The sequence below is a fragment of the Mustela nivalis genome, assembly GCF_964662115.1.
Source record: "Mustela nivalis genome assembly, chromosome: 1".
Classification (NCBI taxonomy): Eukaryota; Metazoa; Chordata; class Mammalia; order Carnivora; family Mustelidae; genus Mustela; species Mustela nivalis.
The window spans coordinates 176,820,127-176,844,838 of NC_139020.1; the positions used below are offsets into that span (position 1 = coordinate 176,820,127).

Below are 24,712 nucleotides of genomic sequence, written 5' to 3' on the forward strand. Positions count from 1 at the left end.
TGTGCTCCTAGTTGGAGGTTTCTTATGAAGACTGTAGGAGGTAACGTATTTAGAGCACAAATCACAGCTTCTTGTATGTAGTGGTGACACAGATGTTTGTTCCTTTCCATTGCTCTGGCTGTTCTTCCCACTCATACTGTGCTTACAGATGTCAGATGTCCTGTTACTTTCTTTTTTCCCCACTTCATTCAGTATTCTAGACATGAAGTTTCCAAAATACAAAACGGAACTACTCTCTCCTCATACTTCCTGGAAATCTTTGTTTTATACTTCTGAAAAATGAAAATTATTACATGATGTCTCTTCTGTTTTATAAGTATAAACGAGACAGAATGTTCCCAGTGAGAGTGAATTTGTGTCTTTTGATCAAATTGTTTAGTTCTTGGTGTACAGTAGGCACTTTTGTCTATTTACTCTTGGTGGGCGTTGAATGTAATCTCTTGTTAAAACCCGATCATTTGTCAGTTAGGCTAAAAAGGAATGACATCACTCTCTCTTCCTCAAAACACATAGGAAATTCTATTTTATTTAAGACTATGCGGGGAGAATGAAATGGAGAGGAGATTTTGAACTATTTTGTCCCCATGTTTTTTACAGAAAATGCATCTTTACAATGTTACATAATGAAAGTGTGAACCATTAACTTGGGTTTTTTTTTTTTTTTCCTTAAGTGAAAGAAACCAAAATAAACAGCTTTTTTTTTTTTTTTTCAACTTTATCCCTGCTTAGGGAGAGGATGTTAAATCTGTCTAGAGTGTGGCTTATTGTAGTAAGATGTCTTTGAATATACTAAGAAATGGCTAACCTGTGTTTTAGTCCCACTCCTACTGTTGTTTAGATTTGGGATGATGGTCCAGTTATTTGACTACAAACAAGTTTTATCTCCTCTTTGTCAAATAGGGATAAATTTACTTATCTACTTTGTAAGGCCATTTAGAAAACTAAAGGAGATACTACTTTGTGAAAACTCTTTGAATAAAAAAGGAGTAAGACACTAGAAAGACTTCTGCCCTTGAAAAATATAAGATGTGCTTGAAACTCCTTAAAGAGAACAAAATTGGGATTTACTTGAGCAGATAATGCTGATTAGATACTCCCTTCAAAGCCCTTTTCTGCTTTTTTGCTGAATTATGGTCTCTCCATATTCTCTCTCCCTAATCACATTCCCTGGTCATTTCTGAGGTAGTAAGAATAGAGTCCGTTTCGTCTATGCAGAGACTACAGTGAATGGACCTCAGTTGGTTAGCTGAAAGCCACTCTGGTCAGTTAGTTGTGGGCTTACCTGTTGTGGGCTCTAAATGAATGATAATTCAAGTCATGCAGGCTAAGTACAGATTGTACATTCCGATGGAATGTCATTTCTGAGGCTGGGGAACTTGGTTTCTTGCCACTGCTGTTGAGGAAAGATCCTTTTAAGGGATGTCTGCCAGTTTGATGAGAAGCTGCCAGAATGTTGTAATGTGAGTCTAGGCCAGGTCTTTTAAGCCACAGGTTCTTGTATCTGTTGAAGATGTTCAATAAGTAATTGAGGTTTATTTAAAAAAATTATTTTGAAATACTCTTTATGTCTTTCTGAATGTCTTATCTAAGGCACTAAATCTCTAGGTACCTATCACCCAGCTTAAAAAGTAAAAACATCTCCATAGTTGGAGCCCCTCATTGCATCATGCTGTTTCCCCCTCAGAAGTGAACCACTGAATTTGATGTTTATTATTCCCAAGCATTTAGTTTGATTATCTAAAGTCTTTTGACTGTTCAAATTTTAATTGAATGAACATTCCTATTCTAAACAGTTGGAGTGCATATTTTCCTTCACATAGGATAAAAAAGAGATCTTTGTGAGATCATGTGAGAACACTCTGAGGGATGATATAACTAGTAATACTAGTACAGGCTTATAACTCACGTCTGTAGTATCGGGATCACAGAAAGTTCTGGAAATAAACATTATTTTTAATATTCAGTTTGTTGGCAAAACCTGATCTGAACTGATGTCTTTCAGTAGTTTTAAAAATCCCACTTGGTAGGCATATTCACAGATTTTGCCATAGAAATATGAATATGGGGTGCTGCCTCAGATTTAGAGGGGGTTAAATAAAATGTGGAATGTATGTGTACCACGTTACTCTTTGAAACTCTTCAAAGAGTCTGAATCCTGAAGTCCTCTCCTGTCTGGGTAGGAAATGTGGACCTCCAGTGTCCGTGTATCGACAGCTAACAGCTCCTGATTATGTCCCTGTGTGAGGCACTGTGCAGGGCTCCACGTGACTGTTCCATGCTGGTATTGTTGCTCTTATTCATCTACCTTTTACCAATGGATGAACCAGTAGATACCTTATTGGCTTTAAAGAATTAGCATATTTTCTTACCTGAATAAAATTAGAAGACTATGGCATCCTTCATGACATTAGGAATGACTCATTTTTATTTATTTATTTATTTGACAGAGAGGCAGCGAGAGAGGGAACACAAGCAGGGGGAGTAGGGGAGGGTGAAGCAGGCTGCCCTGTGAGCAGAGAGCTCGATGTGGGGCTTGATCCCAGGACCCTGGGAACACAACCTGAGCCAAAGGCAGAGGTTTAATGACTGAGCCACCCAAGCACCTCTGTATTTTTTTTTTAAAGATTTTATTTATTTATTTATTTGACAGATAGAGATCAGAAGTAGGCAGAGAGGCAGACAGAGAGAGAGAGAAGAGGAAGCAGGCTCCCTGCTGAGCAGAGAGCCCAATATGGGGCTCTATCCCAGGACCCTGAGATCATGACCTGAGCCATAGGCAGAGGCTTAACCCACTGAGCCACCCAGGCACCCCACCTTGTATTTTTGAGAGAGGGAAAGAGCGCGTGCCAGGGGAGGGGCAGAGGGAGAGAGAGAATCTCAAGTAGGTTCCTCATTGAGCACAGAGCCCGACGTGGGGCAGGGCTTGATCCTACAACATGAGACCACAAGCAGAAATTAAGAGTTGGATGCGTAATAGACTGAACCGTTCAGGCTCTCCCCCGTTCCCCCTGTGACATTAGGAAATATGAGAAGTTTCAAAAATTCTGGGTAAACCAGAGTGCACCGTCTCCTGGATATTAAGGTAGATGTGTTTATGAGTTAGTGGTACAGAAATCTCACATACTTGGTATTTCTCGCAGAATTCGTCTGCATTTGTGACTGCTCTATTTGTGACAGTCACACCATGTGGTTAAAAACTGAGTAATCATGTAAGGTTAGTGGTATCTCTTTCTGCTAGTGGAGCAGCTGGGAGAAACTGAAGTGACTGCTGCACTAAGAAATTTGAGAACATCTCTTCTACTTTCGAATGACATGTTTGAGAAACGTCACCATTTTCTCAAATACTGTTTTCTCACAAGTTTAAAGTTTCTCTCATTCTGCCTTTGGGTGAGACAGTATCCATGAAGTTTTGCTGATGGCTCGTATTTTACTCATTTTTTCACAGTCTGTTTTTCCCCCCTTAAATAAAACATAGCTCTGTTTTCTCTGATGATAAAAGCTGTATAAATTCATTACGAAAATATAACAAAGAAAGAGAAGCATTCATAATTCCAAGACCCAGGTATCTTCTCTTAACTGAGAAATTTAACCCTTTATGGGGAGGTTTAGTCCTTTATATTTTTTCCTTCCAACCCTTTACATTTGCTTGGAAACTTCTGTATTTCATACTGATAATGAGAAGAAGATTATTATTTTTTTTTCTTTTTTTTTTTTTTAAAGATTTTATTTATTTATTTGACACAGAGAGAGAGATCACAAGTAGGCAGAGAGGCAGGCAGAGAGAGAGGGGGAAGCAGGCTCCCTGCTGAGCAGAGAGCCCGATGCGGGGCTCGATCCAGGACCCTGAGATCATGACCTGAGCCGAAGGCAGAGGCTTAACCACTGAGCCACCCAGGTGCCCCTATTTTTTTTTTTCTGAAACAAATTCTTTTTAATGTATCTCCCACTCTACCCCCTCCCCTTTTTCCTTTCCCTTCTGAAATTGCTGCCAGCCACCAGGGCGCCTTTGGAAAACTGCCCTGGCTGCTCAAAGTCAGGCCTTCACAACAAGCTTTAGGGCGGTAGTGGCTGCCAGGAGCAACAGTCCTAGAGTCTCCGGGCGCCAGCCCAGCAAGCTCCTGGGACTGCTGCTGCCAGCAGCCACAGGATGCTGGCTTGATGGCCCTGTCCTTCCCTCAGCTGCACCAGGAGACCTATTGGCCAGATGTGCACACAGGTCTTCATTCTCTATCTGGAGATTCTCTGCCCTTGCTGTGCCAAAACTTAACATAAGCCTGGTTTAAATCCTGCATGACTTTTTCTTGGCAATAACCCTCTTCAGATGACTCGTAACAGAGGCCATAACGTTGCTTCAGAAAAGAGAGAGAATCACTTCTGTTCTTCTGTAGCTGAACATGTCCCAACCTCTTATCTTTCTGCCTTTGGTTCATTGATGCCATAGATGGGTTGCTCTGCTCCAGGCTAACTTTGCTTTGTAGTTTGTTCTGGTTTTTCTTGAGGGTCCAGTTGGAACAGGGCGACTGTGTGTGACTGTATATAAGACGAGCCTGGTGGGGTTTGTGCTGCCATGGACATTAGTGTTTTTTGGGGTACAGGCTACATAGCTCCATGTGGAAGTCCTAAGTCTGGGAGCCAGAGGAAAGAGGAGGGAGAGAGAAAGGAGAGCTGCATTCTTACTGTCTAGTTTCCATTCCCCTGAGAGCAGGAACCTTGTCTTTGTGTTTCTTTCTGGATTTCTAGCACCCCGAGCAGGCCCTTGTATAGTATTTGCTGAATGAATGATTTAATACTGAAGGCCAGGAACAGTGCTAGGGATACAGTGAGGAAAAAGATTGACTAGACTCCTGTCCTCGTGGAAGCTTCTAGTGGGGGGATAGAGAGTAACCATGTAAGCAATAAATAAGAATATTTCCGATACTGACAAGTGAAGGAAAGGAAAAAGTGATGTGAGAGCCCGGGGGGCCAGGAGAGGGCAGGGGGATAGGGTGACCACTTTGGCAAGGATGCCCAGAAAAGGCCCCTTGGAGGAGGTGGCATTTGCACAGAGTCTTGAATGATGAAAAGTGTACTGAAAATGCTAAGACTCAGAATTCTAGAAATGGAAGATGTGCTATGTAGATTTGAGCTGGGGGATTTGAGCCAGAAGGAGAAGGTAGGTGAGGGTGAAGTGCAGGACAGGGGAGGGATTATGCAGAGCTGTGAGCTGTGGGGAAAGTCCATTTTTTTTCCTCAGTGCATTTAGTATTTTGAAATGACTATGGTTCTTTTAGTCCATTTATCCTTTGAAATGTAGAGATACCCACAGAAACTCCCAGGTTATACCCCACTTGTGACCTTATATCTCGTCTAGGTGAAATAATGAAGCGGCATTTCTTTTTTTTTTTTAAAGATTTTATTTATTTATTTGACAGAGAGAGATCACAAGTAGACGGAGAGGCAGGCAGAGAGAGAGAGAGAAAGAGAGAGGGAAGCAGGCTCCCCGCTGAGCAGAGAGCCCGATGCGGGGCTCGATCCCAGAACCCTGAGATCATGACCTGAGCTGAAGGCAGCGGCTTAACCCACTGAGCCACCCAGGCGCCCCTGAAGTGGCACATTTTAATCTCTTTTTTCTTTTTATTGCTGTGGGAAGTAAGGAAATGGCAGGGGAGGGAGGTTAGGTAATCTCAGTAGGAAAGCAGCCAAGGAGTAACAGGGAACAGTAGTGGGACAGGCAGACAGAAAGAAAGGAGGCTAACTTTATTGAATGTATCAAGCCCTGTACTTGATGCCTTACTCAGATTATTTCATTTAATCCTCATCGTAGCTTGTGGTAGACAGAAGGATGCTCCTTTCCACCCCATTCCCTAAGATGTCTGTGTGCCAGTCCTCGGAGCATGGAACATGTCACATTATAAGGCGGAAGGGACTTTGCACATGTGATTAACTTAAGGATCTTGTGATGGGCAGGTGATTGAGCACAAACCAGGTGGGTCCTGTCTAATCATGAGGCCTTTGAAGAAGGAAGTAAGAGAGTCAAAGTGGAAAAAGATGACCATGTGGCGATGGAAGCCGAGGGAGGAAGGGCATTGTCATGGAGGCCACCAGCCAAGGAATAAGAAAGCCACCCTCCAGGATGGAAGAGACAAAGCAAGTGATTCTCCCCTAGAACCTTGAGTGGGAACCAGCCTTGCCTTTGCCTTGTTTGAGCCTGGGGACACTGATTCTGGACCTCGGAGCTCCGGAACTAGAAGAGGATATGTTTGTGTTGTGACTACTACGTTTGTAGTAACTTGTTACAGCAAGAGGAGAGCAGTACCCAGCCCCTCAATGGAGGTGTGACCAGACACGTTCACAGAAAGGAAGCTGAGGTCTAGGGAAGTTGCACAGTTAGACTAGAGCAGTCTTTGACTGCAGTCTCGGTTTCTCTGCTGCATCATGCTGCTTTCAGAAATGTATGTGTGTGTGTGTGTGTGCGCTGTACATGTGGGTACGTGCAGGGAGCTCCTTGGGGCAAGGAGGAAAGGGACTGGGTGACTCTTGCATACTGGGGAGGAGGACTTGGGGTTCGTGGGCAGGAAACGACTCTCATAGTAGTTATCTAGCTGAGGTGAGTCCTATGTGTACAGTAGAACTGGGCTTCTTCCCCCAGGGCCTACGTCAGTACCTTTTCCAGCTCTGTGTCTGGAGGAGCTAATGGCAGGCGGGTGAGCAAGCAAGAGAGGAAGAGTCCAGATTATCCTGCTTGGAGAAGAGATGTTTCTGGTGGATTAAAATGGAGCTATGAAAGCATTTTCCCATGGAAACATTGCCACGGGGTTGTTACACTGTTTGTATCTAGAGTACTCTATTTAAAGTTTATTGTAAATTGAATAAACTTGCGGGTTACCATGAGCATGTAACTACTATTTTTATAATAGTATTTCTATAGGAAAATACGGTCTTAATTTCCCAAAAGCGATTGTAAAGGAACTTTTGGAATGTAAAATTTTATTTGGGAACCACCAGTAATCGGGTTTTTGCCTAGAATGTTTGTAGTTAGAAGTATTAACATGTTCTGGTTGTGACTTCTATAAGTTCTGTGGACCCTTTTGCAGTATTAGTATGTGCTTTGATTAAATGTTGATACTACTCAAGCTAAGTGGATTGTGGTAGGAATGAGTGAGGTTTTGTTTTTTATTTTTTTAGGCACAAAATTTGATTGTGTGTATCCTAGTGTCTCCTTGGCTCCTTCAGCTTAGTTCATTTCTTTGCAGGTAATTTACCTTACAGCTCTCAACTTTGAGCCTGGTTATCAGGCTCTCTTCCATTTACAGATCTCGTTTTCAGTTTGACTTTACCACTCTGTCAAGTTATTTCCCTTGATTTCTTTTAGCTAATACAGTTGAAGGTTCTTCCAAATTCCATACTTCTCACTTAGGGTAACTGGAATGGGGAGGTTGAACAAAGAAAAAAAGGTATAGCTTTAGGAATATTTTGCATTGTGTGAGGTTTCTTGGCTTCATCATTCCAACCAAAAGAAAAAAACTCCATGGTATTCCAGACAGTTTTCCTACTCTACCTGTTTTCTGTAGGATTTGGCCTAGGACACGTGCTACGTATCAATGTGTGTATATCCAGGTAAAGGTTTTTACAGTAAAGCTGAATATCACTTAGGATTAGATTTTTAAATTTGAAAATAGAAAATTATATACATTTAAATTGCCCTTAAAAATTCTTAAATCTGCTTATAAAGTAGAATGCACACAGTTTTATATATAAGTTTTATTTGGTAATCCTTATTGAGACTGGCTGACTTAGACCTTAGGAAGAAACAAAAGGGAAGTCTTTGCGTAGATGTTCAAACCGTTGATATTCCAACTGTTTTGCCTATTGAAAGAAGATAATTTTCAGAGTGCCTGGGTGGCTCAGATGGATAAGTGACTGCCTTTGGTTCAGGTTATGATCTCCAGGTCTTGGGCTTGAACCCTGTGTTGGGCTCCCTGCTTATCGGAGAGTTAGCTTCTCTCTCTGCCTCTTCCCGCTGCTCGTGCGCTGTCTCTGTCTCTCTCAAATGAATAAATAAATTTTTAAAAAAGATTTTATTTATTTATTTGTCAGTGAGAGAGAGTGCATGAGCACAAGCAGGGTGAGCGGCAGGCAGAGGGAGAAGCAGACTCCCCACTGAGCCAGGAGCCTAATGTGGAACTCGATCCCAGGATCCCGGGATCATGACCTAAGCTTAAGGCAGACAGATGCTTAACCAGCTGAGCCATCCAGGTGTCCCTGAATAAATAAAGTCTTAAAAGAAAGAAAAAAAAAAAGAAGACAATTTGCAGTGATACAAACAGACTTTTATTTAACACTTCAGGAAGCAAAGGGTCTCCATTCAGAGAATTACAAAATGGGGCCAAAGGCGGAAAGCTTTTATAGGATGAAGAATAAAGAACAAGGAAGAGAAAGATAGGAAGTATCTTTGGCCACACAGTCCACCTAGTTTGGGGGGGGAATAAACAAGGAAGGAAGTATAGCGCCCAAGGTTGGCTTGGCCTCGAGATTGGCTGACTAGGTGTAGTGCACTTCTGGTCAAGCAGAGTTTTACAGGCATGTAAAAGTTATCTAATTTTTTTTTTTTTTGCTGATGTGGCAGGAGCACCTCCATCTTACTGGCTAGAAATTTATTTAAACATGCTGTTAATAACTTTCAAATTTCTATGAGTAAATGGGGAAGATATGAATTAAATGTTCCTACTTGCTTACACAGGTTTATTTATTTTTTTTAATGGTAGACTTTTATAGCTCTAATATATATTGATCACTTTGTTGTAAGGATTAAATGAGATAATTTATGTGAAAGTGTCCAGCGGGGCCTGGCAAGCAATAGGTGTTTAACAAACATTTGCTGGATTTGAATTGAAATGTCACAGGTAATATGATCAGATGGTTCTTTTGTTTTGGCCTTTTGTGCGAAATTTTTCAATGATGGCATGGGAGATAGCAATTATTCTTTCTTTTTTGTTCTTAGGATGAATTGAGTGATGTTATTGATGTTAAGGATCCAGATTTCACTCCTGCAGCTGAACGAAGGCAGAAACGCCTGGCTGCTGAGCTGGCCAAATTTGATCCTGATCATTATCTGTGAGTACTGAGTTTTTTGAGGATTAAGGGTTTGACTTGACATTGACTTGAAAATTTTTGAATGTCTTTTTAAGTATGCTAGGCATGTGGTTTTGGGATTCTAGAAATTAGTGATGGCTCAGAAACTTAACTGACATTTGAATTAACCTACAAACTTACGCTTCTGTGATCTTTGTAAGGTGTGCTTCTCAGGAGGTCATTCTGGCAATGGAGAACTCTTAATGTACTTCTTTATGTGTTTTCTCGGGAGGCTGCAAAGTAGAACACGGCATTCATGAGAGTATTTTTAGTTCTTTTCAGTAGACTTTTTGTTGCAATTAACGGTATATGTAAATGAAAAGATGTTTCAGTTTCTTTAAGAATTTGAATCTACATGTCCTGCATTTCTTGGCTGATCCAGGGTATTCCCAACACTTGATCTGCGAGCACTTGTAATTGAAGATCTGAGTCTAATTAACAAATAATTATTCATTGTGGTAGGGTATAAATAAAATTTAATTTTAAGTTTGCTGTATTTCCCATCTACTTTAATTACGTCTTTCACCACAGTGTGTCTCTGTCAGGCTTGTATTTGCCTAATAAGCTTATCTAGTTAATGGATAGGTAAATAATTACTTGAGACATTGTGATGTCTCTCATTGGCCACGAATAGTAGCACTTCTTCCAAGTAAGGGATTGTCACAGAGGATAGTCTCTGTGGATGCTAGACTCTAGGATGTGAGTCGTATGTACATACAGGCCTCAATTATTATTCTTCTGAAGCTCTAGGCCAACAACTTCTAAACTGTTATATGTGCAGCTATAAGCATCATATTCCCTTATTTTCTATAGTGCTTTCAGCTTATCAGGTGCTCTCAAATGATTATTTAAATTCATTTTCACAACAGTTGGGGAAAGAAGGTTAAGGGACTTGTCCAAGGTCATACCACTGCTAAGTTGCTAGGTCTGGAATCGAAAAAAATCTTTCCATTTGTCATTTTGTATTTCCTTTTCATGTACACTATTTCAGTTTAACTGCTGTTGCTCTTGTGATTAACATTCTATCTCCTGTGACACAGTGGGAGACTAATTGGAATGGCAGAAGTATATCTTGTGATGTGCAAATGTATTGAGTGATGTGTAGTGATAAATGGTCGAACTATTCAACGTCCTGGGGGGAACTGGGTAAGAGCAGGGTATGTTATATTTTGGAGGACATCTGAGAGATTCAGCTGCATTTACATTGCCATTTCTAATTACCTTTATCTCTCCAATTGTGGTTTTTAAAGGTCCACTGAAGAGTAATTTGAAGAAACCTATTTAAAATCATGCTGAATATTTAAAGTGGGAAATTTCATTGTCAGCAAATTTCTCGGGCAGCATGAAAACAGAATGAGCTTTACAAGACTAAAATTTCAAGTGGGAGGGAGCTTAATTAGAAGAACTGCCTATCTCTTCTCTTCTCAAACTGGAAGAATAACTGTATGGCCTGAGAGAATTAGGAAATTGGAATTTATACTTAGCAATGTGATATTATATGCAGTCCTTATTTTCCTCCATTTTCTGTGTTTCTTTATCCAGAAACTCATTTTCTTTCACAATATGCATGAACTGTTCTTTCCGTTTCTCAAGGAGTGGTTTAAATTTAGTCATGGGCAGGTCGGAGAGTGGAAGCTGTGAGGTAAAGGTTCTTTGTGACTTTTCCAATAGCAGTAAGACTTTGGCTTATTGTCCTTTTTGTGTTATTTCTTACCCATTTTTATTAGCTGACTGACTCACCCAAATGTGTTAATAATAAATGAAGTGCAAGTAAAATTCTTTAAAATTTTCAATTAAAATTTTTTTGGCCCAGTGCTTTTTAAATTGTTCTTATTGGTTAATACAGTGGAAGAAAAGGTTTACTTCAGTTTTTATCTACCTTGCAGGCAATGCATCGCGTGTATTATAGTACACATTTAGGTATGTAAATGTAATGTACAAGATTAATGCATAATATATATTATGTGAGTGTGTACTATATGACACTTTCAAGTTGTTTGACATATCCTTACTGGTCATGATGTCTTTTCATGGTGTCAGGTTTTTTGGAAGCTTGGGAAACCAATTTTAAATCTGTCCTGAGGCAGAACACAGTGAGGTTAATTCATTATATAGAAAATTCATACATTTCAAAGGGATATATAAATGACTTAGAATAACTATTATTTTTTAAATCTTTTGTTGTAAATTCTAGATGCCATCATGTGATGTTTTTCCCCACTGTGTGGTACATACTGTTTTTGATTATCTATATTTCTCCATTTGTAACTCTTTTTGGATATTATTTTTACGCTACAGTTTGTCGAAGCCTTCTTGAATTATTTAATAGGCTTTCCTGTTTTGCTTATCATAGCCAAGTTTTTATATTTCTCTTGCTGAGAGTGTTTTGTTTTTTGTTTTTTCCTTCCCCAGGCAAATTGTTTTTTAATTGTTGGCATCTCTTCTGCGTTAACCAATTCCTAAAATCTGCGTGTTTCTTTCTTTGGGAGAAAAATAGAAGAATTTAGTCAACACTTTAAATACTGTGAGATAAGAAAAGGTACAAAAATGATCGTAGCATTTGGGGTGCCATTTTAAATTGTAACTTTTCAGTGCTGTGCATTTTTTAAAGAGTTTGGTATACTGATTAGGCTTTTGCATTGATTGAGGAGTCTCAAGACTGTAAGTAGTAGTGATGAGGCTGGGAAGAGGGCCACCTGCTCCCAACATGGCTCTTTATTCAAAATGGCAAGCTTAGGAACAAGCATGAGAGTAAAATTTCACCCGTTCATTCTGTCACATGTGCCCTTACTTGTTCAAGTACGTGTTTGGATGAACTGCATGCTGGGTAGGTCACAGACCCTGAGGATTAGCATGAGTATAAAAAGGTCCCTGTGCTCATGGGGCTTCCGTTCTAGTGGGGAAGCAGATAATATTTCGAATGTGGTAAGTGCTCTGAAGAAAAGCCACGTTATTAAGGGTTTGGAGAGCGACTCCTCTAGTGCAACCTGTCCAAAATCAAGCCCATCATTTTTACCTGAAAAGTCTTCCTGAATTTTCTCTTTGGTGGAGTGTACCATTTTTCATGCCAGTCACCCAGGGTAGAAACCTGGGATTTATCTTTGACTGCTACCTCACCCCACACTCCTAATCTATCCTGAAGTGGTACTATTTATCTCTTTACTGTTTCCTTCACTCAGTGTCTCTCTGGTCCTCGTATGTATCTGCCTTAGTGCAGCAGTCGTGTTTGGCATCTCCACCTCTACACTTCCACAGATCCATCAGCCATAAACCCGGCAGTATTATGTCTTGAATACTGACAATGAACATCTGGACTGTGCCTGCCTCTGGAGCTTCCCTTTTGCCTCTCTGCCCATGTTTTACACTACAGCAGTAATGAATTTTAGTATTGCTCCTCTTGTACCCCACAACTTCTTGCACACTTGTTATTCATGATACTCCCCTGATAGCTTTTTCTCTCCTGCCCCACCTTGCTGAAATAACTTCTACTTATCTTTTAAGACTGAGTTCCATTGTCATCTGTTGGTGCCTCCCTCCCAGAAAGAGGAAGCCCTCCTCTGTGCTCCCAAGTTACAGCGCATCTTGATTGTATGTCATTCTGTGTTTGTCTCCATTCCTATTACATTCTGGAGCCCTGAATGGCCAGGATCATCTTACTGATCTTCATCTCCCTGAAGCTGCTTGTGCACTGGGCACTCAGTAAATGCTCGTTGAATGAACAACACTTAAAAATTTGGAAATAAATTTATTTTGTAAAGTAGAACATTAGGTCAACCTCAGACCTCAGACCTTTTTCACGAAACTAACCACGGACAGAATAAGAAATAAACCATCACATTTTAAACTATTGGGACTCTATTTAAACACTTTGAAATTTTTGGAGAGAGGGCATGGAGGTGATAGAGATCTTTTACAAAGTCATGTTTTGTTTAGTTCTCTTCCCCATCACTTGTCTCTTGGGGGAAATGCAGCATCTTTTCAGATGGGACCTTCTACTCTTGACTTAAATGTCATCAACACTCTGGTGTCTGGATTACTTTTTTCTTATCCTGCAAGTTCTTGCTGGGCAGTTCTGTCTTCTACCTTGGTCTCTGTCACTGTCTAAATGCTTGTGACTCCCACATGTCTCTCCTGAGCATCAGATTTGTATAGCTAGCTGCCTACTGCACCGGTCTCTGTATGCTATACAAGGACATTTCAAACTCATCTGTTCCAAGCAGAGGTCATAATGTCTCCATACAGCTCTGTTGGTGTCCTGTGTATCTGTCTCATCAGAAGGCACTCTCATCCACTGAATTGTCCAGGGTGGAATGCCAGGCATAAACCTTGACTCCTGGCTCCCTTTACTGCTGCATCCTATGGAATCTGGCTTCTGGCTCTAAGTCACATCCACCCACTTTGCTCTGTGTCCATGGCTGCTACCCTCTTCTAGGCCTTCATGATTTCTGTGCCTTGAGGCTTGTTCTTTCGACCACTTTCCCGACTACAGTGAGAATGATATTCCAAGACACACCGATATCAGACCCATATGTAAAAGCGTTTAAGTGTTCAGTTGTTTTGAGGGATAAAAATCCAATAGAGTTTTTTGACGTGGCTTACAATGTTGTCACTACAACATAATATTTTCAGCTGTTCTCAGCACCCCCCCCCCCCAATTCCCTTAAATGTGCTAACCTTTGCTAACTATTTTCCTAGCCTTTGCTAACTATTCTTTTCAGCTCAGGATATACCTTCCCACCCTTCTTAGTCTGGTTAACTGTTAATTATGATCAGCTATTGGCTTAGATAGTCTCTTCTCCAGGGACCTTCCCTGTCATCCCAATTTCACTTTGCTGTAGGTGCTTGTACTATTAGGTCATAGCAATTATATAGCATTTACATTGTGGTTGTTGGACTCTCCCATGATGCTGTAAGTTCCATAAGGACCGTGACTGCCTGTGTCTTGTCAGCCATGTAATCTCACTGCCCCAAATGGAGTTGGAACAGGGTAAAGAGAGTGAAGAGTCAGTGCTTTTTTTTTTTTTTTTTTACTTAGCATTTTAGCTATTTACTCATATTACTTATGTTTTTGAAATATCTCTCATGCATGTGACAAAATTGATACTGAGAATTATTGTTTCGAGATCATTACTATTCAGTTTGTCCAATATGGGCTTTTATTTCCTCAAGCATTAAAATGGAATGTTTATATTGGTTAATAATGTGGATTCTGGAGTTAGACTTAATTCGGTACAGATCCTGGCCATATTTCTTTCTGGTTCTTTGACTTTGGCCATGATGTACAAATTTTCTGATCCTGAGTTTCCATTCGTGTAAAATGGGAGTATTAACAGTTCCCTTTGCGCCTGGGGGTGGTGTGAGGATTCAAGAAAATAATGGGTGAAAACAGTCAGTACAGTGCTTGGCACATACAGATAATTCTGTAAGTTATCTATGATACTTCTTTTTAGAAAGATTTCACTGTCTCAGTTGAAAGCAAAAATATTTCAGATCATAAAACTTTCAGCTAGAAAATCAATTTATGAAATCAACTATTTCCTTGAGTTTCTTTCTTTTTTTTTTTTTTTTTTTTTTTAAGATTTTATTTATTTACTTCACAGACAGAGATCACAAGTAGGCAGAGAGGCAGGCAGAGAGAGAGGAGGAAGCAGGTTTCCAGCTGAGCAGAGAGCTTGATGCGGGGGCTTGATCCCAGGACCCTGGAATCATGACCCAAGCCAAAGGCAGAGGCTTTAATCCACTGAACCACCCAGGTGCCCCTTGAGTTTCTAATTAACTGAAATATAAATGAATTTTTCACCCAGAGTTATACCTTTTGTCACTCTCTTCCTACAAATACAGTTTTCAACTTTGAATGCAGGGTTGTAATTTCTGAATGAATGTCCTCCAGGGGTGTATTTTGAATGTAGCAGTTATTTTTCAAGTTAAAACTGAGAAAGTAGGGGCATCTGGGTGGCTTAGTCGGTTCAACATCTGCCTTCCACTCAGGTTGTGATCCTGGTGTCCTGGGATGGAGCCCTGTGCTGGGCTCCCTGCTTGGAGGGAGTCTGCTTCTCCCTCTGCCCTTCCCCTTAACTTGTGCTCTCTGTCTTGCTCAGTCTCTCTCTCAGTTAAGTAAATAAAATGTTAAAAAAAAAAACCAAACCTGAGAAAGTAAAGTATAGGAAAATTAATTTTCTGTTTTTTACAAAGGTTGCTTTTTTCTTTTTCAGTCATTTTAAGCAAAGGAACTATTAGGATTAGCAGAGTTATGAAAGAGAAATTGCCTCTGGGTAGAAAGTGTGAAGGCACATGCTAAAAAATGTGTATGTGTGTCTATGTGTAGCCTTTTTGTGGGTATGCAGTATCCTGTGTTTCCTCTTGATATGTTTATTTTCCTTTGCTTGGTGGAGTTAAAAGTGTTTTCCTTTATTGTAACCTTACTAAAATACATGGTACTTACAAAACTAGCCCAGGTTCCATGCTTCAGTCCATTGTGTGTTCAGATTTGCTTCTTCGCCCCATGCCATAGCCGTGCAGGAGATGGGCTTTCAGGGGAGGACTGGTCTTCTGTGTACCTTGTTTTTGAAGAGAGCAGAAATGTCGGCTATGCCTTTAGTCAAATGCTTAGTTTTCACTTTATGGTGATGAGTGTGACCACAAAGAAAGTAAATACAGTGCTTGTTTCCTTGATCTGTACTTTGAATTAATAATTTGTATTTCTAGTACAAATGTGATGAGTTTAGATAAAATCTTAAAAAATGAAAACCAGCCCAGTTCTGTGTAACACACTCGTTCACTGTTTTCTTTCCAGAGCTGACTTTTTTGAAGACGAGGCTGTTGAACAGGTTTTGAAGTATAATCCTTGGTGGACTGATATATATTCAGAAATGATGGCCTCTTTGGGAAAGAGTCAGGAGCAAGAAAATCATGCTGCATTAGGTAAGAAACTCAAAATTAGACTCATTTGTTGACCATCTTCCGTTATTAAGCACACAATGCTAATTGCCTCATAGAGGGAAGATACTGTTTTGGTTTGCTAATTTTAAAGACTACATTTAGTCTTTACCCTGGATTGGAAAATGCCACTCTGTGATTAGACTTGTCTTAGAACAGTCTTTTGACATATGCTTTACTTTTGAATGATTGGGGTCCTTTTAAAAATTTTTTATATTTTACGTAAAATTAGGCACATGAACACACAGGACATTTGTAGTAGTTAAATAATCTGCTTGAAAGATCTGAACATTTAGGGCCATCTGGTGGCTCAGTCGGTTGAGCATCTGATACTTCATGTAGGCTTGAGTCATGATCTCATGGGTTGTGGGGTAGAGCCCCCCTCACCTGGCTCCACATCCAGCAGGGAGTCTGCTTGGGGATTCTCTTCCTCTGCCCCTCCCCTCACTTGCATGCTTGCGTGTGCATGCACACATACTCTCTCAAATAAATAAAAAATCTTAAAAAGAACATTCCTCTCAAGTAGGGACATTTGAGTATTAGTAGTAGTGGAAAAGATCTAGTTTTCATTTCTTTTGTTGAATGCATTTGACCTATCCTCCCCAGTTTTTTCAGAATATTAATTATGTACGTTAGAATTTTAAGTTTCCAGTAAATCAAGAATAGAAGGCCCATGTGTTCTCTCATACTGATTTCACTTTCCTTTCTGTATTCAAAATGAAATTTCAATGTTTAAATGAAAGGAATACATATACATGATTTGGAATATAGAATCTCCTCACTCCAGATTCCTCTTCCTGAAAGTAATCACTGTTAGTAATTTTGGGGTGTTTTCAGTGCATATACCCACATCTGAATATTTGCTCTAAGAAATTCATACACATAGACTCCTATGCACTCTGTTCTTCCCTTGCTTTCTCCAGTTCGTAGTCTATATTCTCTTCCGTATGGGTACTTAGGGCTCTACCTGAGCTTTAGTGCCTACCTAGCATACTGTTGTGTATACAGGTGCACATACGGCCCTTGACTACTGATGGACCTTTGGGTTATTTGCAGTTTTCTGCATTGGCCTCCTTTGGCCACTCAGGCTGAAGTCGCTACAGGGATGTTGCAGAGCGGTATTTTGATTCTCAGTGTAGTAATGCAGTAGTCTGTCATTTGCTCTGTTTCCATTGTTTAGCATAGTGCCTGTTATATAACAAGTACTCAGTAAATATTTAGAGAATAAATAAATGCTGCTGTCAATATTTTTGTAGTTCACTTTTGTTAAGAGTTTAGGTGATTTCTACCAAGTTGAAAAATTGCTACTTTAATCTTTTATAATTGACTCTACTGCAGAAGAGAAACTCATTTATAAATAATGACTCTTGTTACATTGTTTTCAACAAATCCTTGGTTTAATATTTGAGTTTAAGAATCTTTCAGAGACTTCCTACATTATATTGACAAATTTTCAGGTAGAGTCTTGCTAACACAATGTAGATAGGTAAGTATGTATGCCATGTAGATCTCTTTGGAAAGCTTGTTCACTCTGAAATCCTCAAGGTTATCTAGTGGTCTCAATCAGTTTCCCCAATTTCAGTGCAGTATTTTAATGAGGTGGTGTGGGTGGATATTGGTGGTTGTGCAGTTGAGTTTTCTGCCCACAAGGGTGAGCTAGTTGCCCTAAAAATCAAGAAAAGGCATTCACTTTGATTTAAATTCTAACTCCCTTTACTTTCATCAATTGTAGCTTGTCCTTGGTCCTGTTTTCTGTGAGAGCCAACTTTTGAGTTAGGTTAGTTCTCTGTGTATAATTTTCTCAGAAGATTAAGCCAGGTCATCACTTTAAAACCACTACCCCTCCCATTCCTTCATCTTCATCCAACCTAGGGCGTGTACCCCAACTAGTGTTTAAGGAGCAGTCAGAATCGTTCTATGAAGCTAGTAATGGGGATCCATTTTTAAAAAATCACCTTTCAAAAGAGTAAGGACCTGTGATGTAAGTTCTGTGATGTGAGTTCTGTGTCGTTGTACAGAAAGTACCTTTTCTACATCTGCCAAGTAGAGGGTTAAGGATGGGATAGAAGCTAAAGATGGCTCTTGGGCATTAATGCCTTGCTCCACTGCAGGCTAGTTTGTGATCTTGCATCTTTCCTGGGTTGCTGCCTACCTCATAGAGTTGGCTTGATGATCGAATGAGATGATGTACTTAAAGTCCCTAGCATGTTGTGAATGTTAGAGATTATTATTGGAGAGTAGAAACAATGGCAGGAGAGCCAGGAATCGAATGGCTTCTCTGTAAAATTATAATTGTTTTATGTTTGTAAAACTTTGAGGGGAACTTTTTTGTTAATGAGATTTTTCTTTCTTCCTTCCTTTTTTTTTTTTTTTTTTTTTTTTTTTTTCCGTTTCCCTTGTTTAAGTATTTGAGACACCTAGAATTGGGAAAACAAGATGAAGTGTGGTGGTGAACCAGATTATAATATGGGTGAAAGGGAATCAGCCAAGAAATAAACCTTGAAGTCCTCAGCCTACTCAGCAAGTGTGCTACTGCTGGATTTTCCCCTCCACTTCCTCTTTGTTCTGTGCCTCCCAGGTCTCCTTCCTTTCTGTGTCATGGCAGTGGGGTATTTTCTCTTTTATGTTCCCTCATCAGCCGTTGCCAGGCAGATAGAACAGTGCAGGTGAGCGCTTACCTTTGATTCCTCCCCGTCATAAAATAGTAAGCTAGATTGTTTTGAATTCCAGATAAGGCTTAGATGGTGAACTTTGCTGCCTGCCTTTGCCTCTGTTGTGATTTCTGTCATTTTCATCGTAGCCATGAGTTCCAACATGGAGACTTTTATTAATGTCTTCAGTAATGATCCCAGTCTTCCTCCCGCAAAGGCTTGTGAATGGAAGTATTAAAATGCTGTGTTCCCCCTGAGCTCTGGTTTCATGAGGACGGACTTAACCACATTTCCCATGTTGTCTTTCAGCGGTTAATCCCAGCCCAAGAATCTTGGCACATGGTTGCTTGGTATGACACCACATAACATTTTTAGTCCATGAACTTCCTAGCAGGGACATCTGATTTGGCACCATTGAGGCGTTCAGTGTTTGTAGAGCTAACTGTCAGTGTCAGCTTTGAAAGTTGTAGCACTGCAGGGCTACCCGCTTAAGCAAAAGGTTTGAATGCAGCACATTTTCTTCTGGTTCCCTTGATCTCTTTCCAGAAAGTATACAATATAGTTGGCAGATTAGCATTCCTCTGAGAGGAGCCAGATCAAGGATTATTTAATTGTTGACCTGTGGAAGACAGAGATATTTGGGAGGGGGATTAAGAGAGAAGGAACGATTTAAAAGTAACAAAACTAGAAAATGTTCTGTAGGTGAAGTAAGAAGGTCACTTCCTGCTTTGATGGGAGCCCCTTTGCAGTCATCAGACCCCTTGATTGGGGTTTTTAATGTTGGGATGTGGTCCTGGGCCATTTGTATCATGCTAGGGCACCAGTTTCTTCCCCAAATGAATTGAGCTTTCAGCTGCTTTGTTTGACTGTAGAGTATTTATAGAAGTATAATTAACCGAAATGTTGTGAACTATATAGCAGAGCTGCATTGTAGTGTAGCGAAGTCATACAAATGCTTGACAAATGTTACTCATGGTGGCAATCATCCAAGTATTGTTGGCGCTGCATCTGGACTTCTTCCCATTGCTGCTGCTTGGTTAGACCTGATTGTGGGCAAACTGCCCCAAGTTCCCCTTTGGCTCATAGGATTTACAACTCCAATAAAAAAGGCCTTGGGGAGCTCTGACTTTTGGTTTCTCTAATGATTTCCTTTTTGTTGATATTGTTATTTATCATCTCTGGTTTCTTTGCTTGAGCTTCAGAATTTAAATAGATCTGTGTATTTATCAGTGAACTTTTTTGGCCAAAATGGGACTTAAAAACATCCAGAAAAAGGTGGTGTGTTTTAAGGAAGGCTGGGGGCACCTAGCTCCAAGACTTCGGAAGAAGACATTCCAGTAAGCTTTTCTTACCTATATCCCCCGACAGTGACCTGTAATATGGGGAAGCCCTTACTTGTGGGTGATGGAACATCAGAACCTGCAATTCCCAGGTCAGCCTTTACAAATTATTCAGCCTACATACAGGTATGATTACTTAAGAATGAAGGAATAAACGTTTAGATGAGTTAATGTGTTATTAAGTGGTTCTGGGCATGCTTACCTTATGATTTAGAATTATCTGGAAGCCTAGGATAAAGGCTTTTCTCAAGTGAGATAATATCATCATGAACACCTGGCACTTTCTTATTAGCTAAAGTAATGAGCATCTCAGAAACTATACCTAGGGGAATACTGTCTCAAACATTATGAAATACTAGGGGACTTAAAATATTTTGTTAGGTATACTTTCTTTGGCAGTGAGTATGTTCCTTCTTAGATTTTCCTTACAGAAGATTGCTTACAGAACTGAGAGCTTCTATTTAAATTAAAGGATCTTTATATGAGCCCTTTAATGAGACAGGTAATACCTAAGGCTTCACTGGACACCTTCCTGCATTAAGTTTAAAAGTATCCACATTTCTGGGGCACCAGGGTGGCTCAGTGAGTTAAGGGTCCAGCTCTTGTTTTCGGCTTAGGTCATGATCTCAAGGTCACGAGATCGAGCCTGGCATCAGCCTCTGTGCTGGGCGTAAAGCTTGCTTGAGATTCTCTCTCTCCCCCTCCCTCTGCCCCTCTGCCCTTTCCCCTACCTGCAGAAAGCTACATACGCATTTCCTTACGGCCAGCAAATTAAGTAAATTCATTTTCATAGTTCTTTCTCATTTATGTAAGCAACGCTTCTGCACATTTATTTCCTTTTTCTTCTCATACTTTTTAATCATAGGATTTCTAACATCATGGAAAAAATGATTACATAAATATATTTAAGACCTATTTTTTTTGCACTAAGTAAATTTTAATGAGTAAAGGCGTATTGCTTCTAGTAATTTCCAGTAACTGTATTTAAGATTCTTTCCCCCAGAGGATGGACTGTAAAACAAGGAAGCCTTTAAACAGAATGAATCCGTGTTAAAGCGAAGCCTCCTGAGAGAGGACTGAAGTGGGTTGGGGAACTCTGTGAGAAGGGGCCAGCATGTGTCAGTAATCATATTCTCCCTCTTCTGGCTTTTACCCAGTTGTGAGGAGCAGAAGGACAGTTTTTGTTGAGCAGAGAAAGAAAAGGATAGGGTAGCTAGCTATCAAGAGTTTGATCTGGGAATATTAAAAAAGCAATTTAGGGATGCCTGACTGACTCCATTGGTAGAATGTGTGACTCTTGATCCCGGGGTCATGAGTTTGAGCCTCATGTTGGGCATGGAGCCCACTTAAAATTAAAAAAAAAAAAAAAAAAAAAAAGCAATTTAATAATTTTGGTCTCCTAAGAGCATCGCAAACAGCCAGGTATCTTTTATTAGTCCTCCTCTACTAAGAGTCTTCTTGAGTTGGAGCTGGGCATAGGAGTGCTCAGCTAGTGACTGCCCTACTGACTACCTTTTTTTTTTTTTTTTTTTTACTTCTTTGCCACTTGGGGGTACTCATGGGACTGGATGATGAGAAATGAGTGGAAGTCTGTATGCACTGGATCAGGTCTTTAGAAGGGAGGCGCTTGCCATCTTATTCTGCTTTCCCATTGCTTAGAAAATGGTACAGACCTGGAGCAGCTTTCTTTGATGCATAGATGGAAGTCGAATGATGGAGATGCTGATGCTTCACCAGTCCTGGATCATTCACTCAGAATAGTAGTGTGGGAGAGAAACTTCTATCTTATATAAGCCACTATATTTCAGGATCTTTCGGATTGCAGTTTAGCCTGTCCTTACCTAAATATAATGGGCAATTCTAAACCCTGGAGAAAGAACCTTTTAAAGTTATTTTGGAATTAGGTTGATAGGAAGCACTGGAACTGGAAACCGGACGCTCCTCTGTATCCGGCTTAAAAACTTTTGAAGTGAATTTGAAGGTGATTGTCTGATAGGGCATGGAAGAAAAATTAAGGATTACGTTGTGAAGTAAGAGATCCGTAACATTTTTATTTAGAGGTAACTGAAAGTATGTATAGATGGTTGAATTTCTGTAGAAATCTAAGACAAGTAGTAGGCCGTGTATTACTTGTACTAACTATGTACTTGTTTGTAGTTAGCTATTAGTTTTTCTGTAAATCTTGCTTTAAGACAAGCTGTATTTGGGCGCCTGGGTGGCTCAGTTGGTTGGGTGACTGCCTTTGGCTCAGGTCATGATCCTGGAGTCCCAGGATTGAGTCCCGCATTGGGCTCCCTGCTTGGCAAGGAGTCTGCTTTTCCCTCTGACCCACTCCCTTCTCATGCTCTTTCTCTCTCTCTCTTTCTCTTTCTCTCTCATTCTCTCTCTCTCAAATGAATAAATGAAATCTTAAAAAAAAAAAAAAGGCAAGTTGTATTTTACTTCGTATGTATGGTACCCAATAGCACTCATGTTATAATGCTTGTTGGCTTGCCTGTATCGTAGACATCAAAGGAAACTTAGAAGGAATTTCAGTCTTACACTTGCTTACCTCACCAATGTAGACACAGAGTTTTCCTTTTTTTTTTTTTTTTTTTTTTAAATCATTAACGTTTGTTAAGTGCTCTAATTTGTTTGGTAGCCAAACAGTGGTTAAGATGGTATGTGAAAAGAAATAGATTTTCTCTGTCCTCTCAGTAATTTACTGGAAATGGGAAAAAAAAAAAAATGTTTACGAGTCACAAAAGCTGAAAGTGCTTGGAAGTAATTTTTAGCAAGAAAAGCAGCACATCTATTTCACAAAGTTGGTGGTTCAGTACAGTGGGGAAAGATGGATTATTGACCAGACTGTGTTGGCACAATTAACTATTCATCGGGAATTAACCGAAATCTTAAAACATGAAAAAGTAGCTTCCAGACGGATTAAAGACTTACGTTTTAAAAAGGAAACTGTAAATCTTAAATGGAGAGGGACATCTGTGTGGCTCGTCAGTTAAGCACCTGCCTTCAGCTCAGGTCATGGTCTCAGGCTCCTGGGATGGAGCACATATCAGACCACTTGCTTAGCAGGGAGTCTGTTTCTCCCTCTCCCTCTGCCTGTCCCCCTCCTGCTCTTGTGCACATGCGCATTCTTGCTCTCTTAAATAAATAAAATCTTTTAAAAAAGGAAAAAAAAAAGAAAAGCTAAGAGGTTTCATGCACAATTCAGGAGTGGGGAAACCTTATCGAAGTCTGTAAATTCAGAATCTATTTTTCTTAAAAAAGATGCATTTATTTGGGTACATAATAAATCAGAAATTCATTGGCAAAAGATCCCACAGAGAAAGTCAGTGGAGATGTAGATTTGGAGGTATGACAAGGGTTCATATCTATAACTGTGAGTTCTTAAAAATTTGACAAGACAAGCCATCCCATAGGGAAAAAAATGGGCAAAACACAATTAAATGGTTCATTCACAGGTTGCCAACAAACCTGTAAAGTAATGTCCAAGTTTAGCATTTGGAAAAATACTAACTGCAGTAAGAGTGATCTATCACTGTATTAGGTTTTTCTTCCTGTATAACAGATTACCACAAATTAGAAACTGTTCTAATTTGACTCAGTTTCCATGGCTTCAGACTTGGGCTTGCTTAGCTGGGTCTTTGCTCAGGATCTTATAAGGCTGTGGATAAATTTGGGCTATCTTCTCTTTTTTTTAATATGTTTTGGTAGCTAAGTTCTTTTCTGGAACTCAGGGTCCTTTTCCAGGCTCACGTGATGGCTGGCAGAATTCGATTCCTGTGGCTGTAGAACTGATGTCCCCATGTCCTTGCTGACTGTCAGCTGGGGGCCACTCTCCACTCACCCCCCTTCTCCTCCTGCCACAGTTTGCTGCCACACAACCGTGTTAAAACATGGTGAGTTTTGGTCAAAACCAGTGGTGAGTCTCTGGCTCCAGTCTACTCTTAGTGGGATGTAGTCATGATAGTGACCGTGCCATCATCATTGCCATATTCTTTTGGCTAGAGTAAGTCACAGGTTCTGTCCACATTGAAATGATGTGACTCAGTGGGTCTCATCTTAGAATTCTTCCTACCATAGTCACTTCCTGTCTGTTAAACTGGAAATGAGTAGGAGAGGCTCTAACATTATTGCTGGGTGTGAGGGATGTGTGTAGGAAAGAGAACTTGTGTCCATGACCATTAAAAAGAAGGAGAGTTGTAGCCTTCTAATGAAGTATTTTTTTAAGACATTTTTTTTAGATTTTTATTTATTTATTTGTCAGACAGAGATCACAAGTAGGCAGAACAGCAGGCAGAGAGAGAGGAGGAAGCAGGCTCCTCGCTGACCAGAGAGCCCGATATGGGGTTCGATCCCAGGACCCTGGGATCATAACCTGAGCCGAAGGCAGAGGCTTTAACCTACTGAGCACCAAGGTACCCCAAAGTATTTTTTTTTAACAGGTGCATTTTTTAACCCAGTAAATCTACTTTTAGGAATCTATTTTATAGAAATCTCCAGTATCTAAGGGCATGTGGTTAGAGACACTTAAGCAACGTTATTAACATGGCAGAAAACTGGAAGCATAGTGGATGCCCATCAGTAGGGGGAGTGGTTGGATAGAACATACTACACCATGGAATATTCTACTGCTTTACAAAAATTAGCTAAGTACCAAATGACTTGGAGAGATTT

At 40.1% G+C, this 24,712-nt stretch overlaps 1 protein-coding gene across 1 annotated transcript in view; it reads left to right on the forward strand.

The window, feature by feature from the left end:
- Positions 1 to 24,712, forward strand: part of SHQ1 (SHQ1, H/ACA ribonucleoprotein assembly factor) — a 102,502-nt gene that overhangs the window by 9,989 nt on the left and 67,801 nt on the right. Inside the window, exons 5-6 of the mRNA XM_082697765.1 lie at positions 8,981 to 9,093; positions 15,905 to 16,032. Of these exons, the coding sequence (XP_082553891.1) occupies positions 8,981 to 9,093; positions 15,905 to 16,032 (241 nt within the window). The remainder of the gene's footprint in view (positions 1 to 8,980; positions 9,094 to 15,904; positions 16,033 to 24,712) is intronic.